The sequence below is a fragment of the Vanellus vanellus genome (assembly GCF_965231255.1).
Source record: "Vanellus vanellus genome assembly, chromosome: Z".
NCBI classification, from domain to species: Eukaryota; Metazoa; Chordata; class Aves; order Charadriiformes; family Charadriidae; genus Vanellus; species Vanellus vanellus.
The window spans coordinates 655001-663251 of NC_138908.1; the positions used below are offsets into that span (position 1 = coordinate 655001).

The following is an 8251-nucleotide window of genomic DNA, read 5'->3' on the forward strand; positions in this document are numbered from 1 at the left end:
TGGCAGTCTGGTGAGGTTCGTGCCGACTGGAGAAGAGGAAACATAACCTCTATTTTCAAGACGGAAAAAAAGGAAGACGCGGGGAACTACAGGCCAGTCAGTCTCACCTCTGTGTTTGGCAAGACAATGGAGCAGATCCTCCTGGAAACTCTGCTAAGGCAGAGGTACCACTCTTTTCAGTGGTGCCCATCGACGGGACAAGGGGCAACAGGCACAAACTGGAACACAGGAAATTCCATCTGAACACGAGGAGAACCTCCTTTACTTGGAGGCTGCCAGAGCAGGGGAACAGACTGCCCAGAGAGAGCGGTGCGGTACGGGGAAGAAGAGCTCGAACAGCACGTGGAGTGCCACCATCTTTTTATTAACGGCTGCGAGACAGGCAGGCCGGCTGCGCTCCAGCCTCTGCTTCCGGCCTGCAGGATGCCCGTTTCCTTGCTGGGTCGCCATCCAAAGCGTTCCTCTCGCTGCCTTGCCACAGCATTTGCCTGCGTCTTCAGGCTTCCTGACCAGCACAGCCACGGGAGGCACGGGCCACGGCCCACCGGCCCCTTCCCCATGCGAGGGCAGCGCTGCAGAGAGCGGGCAAGGGGGCAGGTCCAGCTGCTCAGGTGGTGCCAAGTGTGCAGAGCACCCTGGGGTCAGCCCCGTGCACAGCTCCAGCAGCACAGCCAGCCTCCTTCCGGGGCAAGGATCCTCCTCCTCCATGTTCTCCGGAGCCAGGAGCACAGGCCTTGCAGGTGGAATCTGCAGGGAGGCTCTTTGGCCACAGAATTCGGGTTCAGCGGGGTCTCAGCCGCCAGGGCCACCATTCCTGCCACTCACCAATCCTGGCAAAGCCCCAGCAAGCCACTGCGCGCACCACGCCTGCAGCCCAGCCCCAGGTGCACACCCTCACTGGGCCTGGCTGCCCCTGCCCACCTTCTTGGGTCTCCCGGACAGCGTGATGAGGCTTCTGACCGCCAGCCTGCGCAGCAGCAAGTCCTCGCTGTTGAGGCAGGACGAGACGACCTCCAGGACCTGAGCGTCGTAACACTTCAAGTCGATGTAATCCAGGAGCTGAAACGCAATGGGCAGGAGAGTGAGAGCCCGGCACAGCCAGCAGAGCTCCCGGACGGCTCGGGGCAAGGCACCAGGGCCGGTGACAGCCCTGTCGGGAGGCAGCAGGGTGCGCGGACGGAGGGCCATCGCCGCCGGCCCTCTGCCTCATGCAGGCAGCCCAGCTGCCCCCAGCGCACACTCAAAGTGGCAATGCTTGCCACCAGGCCCACCTCGGTGAAGACCGTCATGGCGCCAATGTCCTGGTTGGCCCGAGTCTGCAGGAGGCGTACGACCGCCTGGTCAAGCACGGAGGTGCAGCTGTCCGGGGCTTCACGCTGCAGCACCCTGTCCGGGGGCGGAAGGCTTTGTGGCACAGGGCTGGGCAGGCCAACCCCTCTGGGACTGCGCTGCCAGCCCCAGCCATTCCCCCGCAGGCCCGGCCACGCGGAGCAGGGCTGCGTGTGCGCCTTGCGTTGGCTGCTCGCGCCCCGCCGCCCTCGAGGAAGGGCATCGTGCCGGGGGGAGGCAAGGACGGCTGCCAGGGCTCTCACCTAGTCAGCACGGTGACACCGCTGTGGTAGGTCTTGACGCTCTGCAGCATGTCCCAGGCACCGTGCCTCCCCATGTCTTCAACCAGGGAGGCACCGCCCAGGCACTGGAAGAGAGCTTGCATGGTGCTGACTGCAGTCCTGCAGGCAGAGCAAAGCGCAGTCACACGTGGGGCCCCAGCCCGGGGCCCGGGGCGAGAGCAGGGAGAGGAGGGGCAGGAGCACCTGAGCACGGAAGGATGCTTGGCCTTCTTCCTGCTCCTAATGCCAGGGAGGCGGCAGCCCTTCTGTGAGCCCTCCAGGCTGCAGGAGATCTGCACTAGCGCTGCCGTGCAGAGCTCGTCAAGACGCAAAAGCACGACGCGTCGGCTGGAGGGCTCCAGGAGGACCTCGTGCGTGGCACTGGCTACCTGCAGAGGAGACCCGGGGACAGCTCTCGCTGCAGGCATGTCCCCGCGGCACAGCCTGCTCCTGCCAGCAGCCGCCGCCCTGCCACAGGCTTGCCCGCTGCCGGGCCGGCAGGAGGCAGTGGGGAGGGAGCAGGGCCGCCGAGGGCAGCAGGGCAGGGGCAGGCTGCCTGCCTGTGCGCCGCGGGGCCGAGCAGCATGCGCTGCCCTGCCTGGCTGTGGCCGAGGCCCCTGGGCCAGGCGCCCCGGGGAGGGCCTTCGCTGGGGGCAGGTGGAGAGGGCAGGAGGGGCTGGAGGTGGCACGCAGCCCCGGGTGGGACGGAGCAGGCCTCGCCCAGACACTCACGGCCGGGAAACTGCAGCAGCCGCTGGCTGCCTCGATACCATGCAGCTGGCTGTGCTGGCAATTGATGCACAGCAGTGCCTTCAGCACGGCCCACACGAGGCTGGGCTCGCAGGCCAACGGGTTCCACATGGCCCTGGCGGCACTGCAGAGCCAGAGCACACTGTCAGCGGGGCCACCGCGGCCAGTGGGTACCCCTTCTTCCTGGGCAGCTCCCAAGCTGCCCCCGAGGCTGACGGGCCACCTACTTGTCACAGAGCGGGGAAGCCTGCAGCAGGGCAGCAACCACTTGCTGAGGCTTCAGGTGGGCCACTTGGAGAAGGGTCCTCCTTAGGATGTCCCGGAGCGGCTTCCGCCTGACACAGGCCAGCTGCCTATGGATGGTCTTCACGAGCTCCTCCACCTGGCGCAGGCAGCGGGCTGGAGCGCAGGCCGTGGCCCCAGCTGCCACCAAGGACTGCTCCCCTCCCGTCACTCCTTGCTGGCCTCAAAGGCCGCCCGTCAGGCGCTGCCAAGCCCTGGACTAGGGGTAGGGGGGAACGGTGCCCAGAGGGCGCGCGCACAGAGCAATCCGGCTGCACACTGCCCACCTTGATCAGCTCCGAGCACGACTCTCTCAAGACCATCTCTAGCATGTTGGCAACCAGCTGGGTGTCAGAGACCCTGGGGTCCGCCATGTTCGTCAACACTGTGAGGAGGAAGTTTCTCCTCTCCAGCTGGAGCAAGAAGCTCCCGAACATCTGAGGGAGAAAGGGAGGGAAGAGGTGTCGCTCCGAGTGCCCTGCTGGCGGGGAGCGTGGGCTCTGCCGGCAACCAGAGCTCGCCGGTGGCCAGGACGGCTGGAGCTGCTGCGCTGAGGCTGGGTTAGAGCCTTGGCCTACTCCCTGCGGAGAGGCGGTGGGTCTGCGCAGGCTGGTCGGTGGGGGGCCGTGTCATCCCCCGCGGTGGCTGGAGCACTGCTCCATCCCAGCCTCCTGCCGGCCCCACGGCCAAGACCCCCAGCGAGAGAGGAGCTCGTTACCAGCTCCTTGCCAAGGTCCTCCTTGGACCAGAAGGTGCCGCTGCTTTCCCACTCCACATATAGCACTGGGTCCTCGAGTGCTGCTTGGCAGGCTGGGCAGGAGGGGAAACACACCGTGAGTGGCAGGAGCAACAGAGGGCTGGGGACAGCAGGCGAGAGCCCCAGCCACCCTTACCTTGTCGCACCAGAAGGAACCCGTGGAAGGCACGCAGCGCCTCCAAAGCCCCCTGGCTGATCTCCTCGTCCTCCTCGGAGCAGGACAGGGTGAGGAGCCCCATCACATGCCCCAGGAAATGCAGGGGTTTCTTGTGGAAGAGGAAGGGGCTGCATTCTGTGGAGGGAGAGGCCTGTGGGAGAGAGGACGGAGCAGGAGCAGGGCTGAGCTGCGGCCGAGGGGATGAAAGCCCTAACCTCTGAGAGCGGGCCCCGAGCCGAGTGCCGCGCGAGCCGGAGCTCTGGAGGGCTCTGCCCTCTGCGCAGCACCCCGTGGAGACCCAGCCTGCGGCAGCCGCCTCAGCACAAGGAGCGCGCTGGGCAGCAGCCCAGGGGACGGAGGCAGGGAGGGCTGCCAGGGGTGGGCCTGCAATATGCTCCCGTGCCCTGAGATGGAGCCAGCTCCCGAGAAGGAAAGCACAGGAGGGAGCAGCTCCCAGAGAGAGGGGGTGAGATGCTGGCGCAGGGCTGAGCCCTGCCAAATCCCCTGTCCTACGCCCAGGCTTGCCTCGCAGGGAGCCCAGAGCTACCGGCTAGGCAGGGGCAGCAGGAAGGGGCGAGGGGTGCCGAGAGGTCGCCTGCACTGCAAGCCCCTCACCTGCAGGAACCGGCTCAGGGTGACAATCCTCCCCACAGCCCTCCGGCGCCTAGACACCTTCTTGGATGTCGTGAAGGGCAGCAGGACCTGAGAAGGCAAAAAGCTCCCGGTCTGCCTTGGGAACCGACGGCGGCGCCCGGAGCAGTGGCTCTGCCAAGCGCCTGGCAGGGCTTACGCAGCGTGCTGCCAAGGCTTCCCTCGGACAGGAGGAAGCCTGGAACAGGGTCCGGCCGCCTCGCGACCTGGGGGACCGTTGCCAACGGCTGGCAACCGGCTGCAGCCAGGGAGCTAGCCGGATCCCACCCCCTCAGCTACCTCTGCCCCTTTCCACGCGCTCCTCCACAAACGGCCGCATGTCCCCTCTGCAGGAGACAGCAACCTCTAGGGGGGCCTGCTCCAGGGAGGTGCCAGCACCTCTGCCCCTGCAGCTTCAGGGCTGCACTCCCCTGGCACCATGGCCACGTCCCAGCAGATCTCTGCCCTGCTGCCATCTCGGGGAGGAGCGCGTGCACGGGGCGGGCGGCGAGTGCGGCGGCTCAGCAGTGCCAGCTGCCAGAGCAGGGGTCCTGGGAAGGACACTCTGACTCCTTCCACTGCTTCGGTTCCGGGCAGGTTGTGCCTCTTTAGGGGAGGGCAAGGAAGAGACCCCATGAGTCCCGCTCTCGGCAAACGCCTGACCTGCAGGATCATCTCCACTGTCAACATGCTGGAGCTCGGCGACGCACCACGCACCAGCACTTCCAGCACGCTGTCCACAGTTTTCAGGATCTGTAGGGGAACAGGGCAGGTGGCACGCTTGCCCTGCACCTTCTTCCTTGCAGGAACCTGGCTTGAACACCTTCCACCTGAGGCAGGCTTGAGCTGCCCTCTGGCGCCCGGGAGAGGCCTCAGGCTCTCCCTGGTCTTCCTCCTTCTGCTGTCGCCTTCCAGCAGCCGAGGCCAACTAGCAAAGCGTGCGCAGGGACTGCCTGGCAGGCTCTCCGTAGCTCACCCCACACTTACCTGAGCATCGAGTGGCGCACACCGGGGGTCCCTCTTCTGTACTGCATCAATACAGAAGATGCTGCGGATGCAGGGGCAGAGGTGCTTCTGCAGCAGACATTCCCTCTCTTCGCTGCAAGCAGACAAGGTGCGGGTGGGATGCCAGAGCTTCCCCGCCTGGGAAGGTGGCCGCAGGCATCGGGGCCGGCACCCCCCAGGGTGGTACCCCTAACGAGGTGGGGAAGGGATGCCTGGAGGCATCTCCTCCCTCCCCCGTGCTGCTGAGCCAGGGACAGAGGGCAGTCCTGGCCGGTGGAGCCCCAACCCCTTTGCTTCTCCTGCCTCTCCCTTCAGGGGAAAGGCCACGAGGCATGGAGGAGCCCTGGTGCACCCTGCACCTTCCCACCTGACCCACTGATGGGCCGAGCGTGAGGGAGAGCAGAGGCCCAAAGCCAGTGCCATCAGGTTCCTGCCAGGATGGTATGTTCCATCGGGGCCACGCAGTGGGGGGGCCCTGGCCCGGCCAGGGTCTGGGGCAAGTACCTCATTGCGGCGATGGCAAGCAGGTCTTGCTGCCACATGACGGCTTCCATGCTGTGAGGGGACTCCCTCTGCCATAGGACCTGGAGAGGGAGAGCTCGGCCAGGATGGGGCAGCGGAGCTGCCAGTGCCCGGCCCCAGTGCGCAGGGTGGGCAGCACCCCGCTGCCCCCAGGCCAGCACTGGCACCCGCAGCAGCCCCTCGTTCGGCACTGGCCCCGGGGCTGGCAGGGCTGTTCCCAGGGAGGCCCATCTCACCCCCCCCTGTGCCCGGAGGCCCCAGTGCTGTCCTTACCGCTGTCCCAGGGCTCGGCCAGCTCTGCCCCCCTCCCTCAGCCCCACGGGGGTCCCCTCACCTCCACTGTCCCCACCAGCTCGCACGCTGATGGCAAATCGAGCAGGTAGCTGCCCTTCACCCGGGCTCTGCAGAGCGTGCAGATGGAGGCCAGAAACCTCAGCTTCAAGGTCTCTTCCTGACAGCCAGGGAGAAGAGAGACAGAGAGGGAGGGTGAGGGCCACAGGCACGGCCGGCGGCAGCAGCAGGGGCTGGAGGGGCCGTGGTGACGGCTCAGGGGGCCGGCAGGGGAGCAGCCCTGCACAGCCAGCAGCCCCCCAGAAGCCCGCGCACAGGCAGCAGGCACGCCAGCACCCAGCTGGGGGCTGCAGGCAGAGCCTGGCTGACAACATCTGCAGGTACCTTGTTGGTGCCTTTGAGGAAGGCCAAGAGGAACTCGTGGGCTTCCTTCTCCTTGTCCTCCAGCTGGCAGCCGGAGGCAGAAGCAGCTCCACCTGATGAAGAACAAGAGCGGGGAGAGCTGTAGGTGTGGGCAGGAGGGAGAGGGAAGAGAAGGGTCCTCTCACCAGCCCTGAGCCTGCTGCCCTGCTGGCCCCACAGAAGGCGCTGAGGGGCCTGGGGAGCGGCATGGCTCCCCTGGGCTCCCCGCGGGGCCCAGCAGAGCCCCTCCAGCTGTCCAGGGAGCAACCAGGCGCCCCGGGGCCACGGGCGGGGCCACATGTGGGTCCTCCCGGGGCCCTCGTGGGGGCTGCAGGACAGCAGGGCTCCCCGCGGGCGCAAGCGGGACCCGATGCGGCCCCTCCAGCTGTCTGGGGGTGGCTCTCCGCAGGGGCGCGGGGGGGCCTGGCAGAGTCGGGCCGCATGGGTGTCTGGGGGGCAGCAGGGCAGTGCGGTACAGGGAATAAGAGCTCAAACAGCACGTGGAGTGCCACCGCCTTTTTATTAACAGCCACAAGACACAAGCAGGCCGGCTGCGCTCCGGCCTCTACTTCCGGCCTGCAGGATGCCCGTTTCCTTGCTGGGTCGCCATCCAAAGCGTTCCTCTCGCTGCCTTGCCACAGCATTTGCCTGCGTCTTCAGGCTTCCTGACCAGCACAGCCACGGGAGGCACGGGCCACGGCCCACCTGCTCAGGTGCTACCAAGTGTGCAGAGCACCCTGGGGTCAGCTCCGCGCACAGCTCCAGCAGCACAGCCAGCCTCCTTCCGGGGCAAGGATCCTCCTCCTCCATGTCCTCCGGAGCCAGGAGCACAGGGCTTGCAGGTGGAATCTGGAGGGAGGCTTTTTGGCCGCAGCCTTTAGGTTCAGCGGGGTCTCAGCCGCCAGGGAAGAGACCGAGAGGCTGCTGTCCTCCGCCGTGGGCTTCTGCAGGCTTCAGGGCCGTCCTTACCAGGCTCGGGGATGGCTCGGGGCAAGGCACCAGGGCCGGTGACAGCCCTGTCGGGAGGCAGCAGGGTGCGCGGACGGAGGGCCATCGCCGCTGGCCCTCTGCCTCATGCAGGCAGCCCAGCTGCCACCAGGCAATGCTTGCCACCAGGCCCACCTCGGTGAAGACCGTCAGGTGCCAATGTCCTGCTTGGCCCTTGTCTGCAGGAGGCGTACGACCGCCTTCAGCACGGCCCACACGAGGCTGGGCTCGCAGGCCAACGTGTTCCACATGGCCCTTGGCGGCGCTGCAGAGCCAGAGCACACTGTCAGCGGGGCCACCGCGGCCAGTGGGTACCCCTTCTTCCTGGGCAGCTCCCAAGCTGCCCCCGAGGCTGATGGGCCACCTACTTGTCACAGAGCGGGGAAGCCTGCAGCAGGGCAGCAACCACTTGCTGAGGCTTCAGGTGGGCCACTTGGAGAAGGGTCCTCCTCAGGACGTCCCGGAGCGGCTTCCGCCTGACACAGGCCAGCTGCCTATGGATGGTCTTCACGAGCTCCTCCACCTGGCGCAGGCAGCGGGCTGGAGCGCAGGCCGTGGCCCCAGCTGCCACCAAGGACTGCTCCCCTCCCGTCACTCCTTGCTGGCCTCAAAGGCCGCCCGTCAGGCGCTGCCAAGCCCTGGACTAGGGGTAGGGGGGAACGGTGCCCAGAGGGCGCGCGCACAGAGCAATCCGGCTGCACACTGCCCACCTTGATCAGCTCCGAGCACGACTCTCTCAAGACCATCTCTAGCATGTTGGCAACCAGCTGGGTGTCAGAGACCCTGGGGTCCGCCATGTTCGTCAACACTGTGAGGAGGAAGTTTCTCCTCTCCAGCTGGAGCAAGAAGCTCCCGAAC

General features: G+C 66.6%; 1 protein-coding gene across 1 annotated transcript; it reads right to left on the reverse strand.

The window, feature by feature from the left end:
• Positions 1–355: 355 nt before the first annotated feature.
• LOC309683124 (maestro heat-like repeat-containing protein family member 7) lies at positions 356–5733 on the reverse strand (the record flags this gene model as incomplete). Its single annotated transcript, XM_082497324.1, has 14 exons — positions 356–760; positions 922–1059; positions 1272–1386; positions 1593–1730; positions 1815–1999; positions 2343–2484; positions 2588–2742; positions 2930–3079; positions 3361–3452; positions 3536–3707; positions 4172–4258; positions 4850–4939; positions 5174–5285; positions 5696–5733. 14 exons carry the CDS (start codon positions 5731–5733, stop codon positions 608–610), a joined length of 1767 nt encoding a protein of 588 aa, XP_082353450.1. The 3' UTR covers positions 356–607.
• Positions 5734–8251: the final 2518 nt, after the last annotated feature.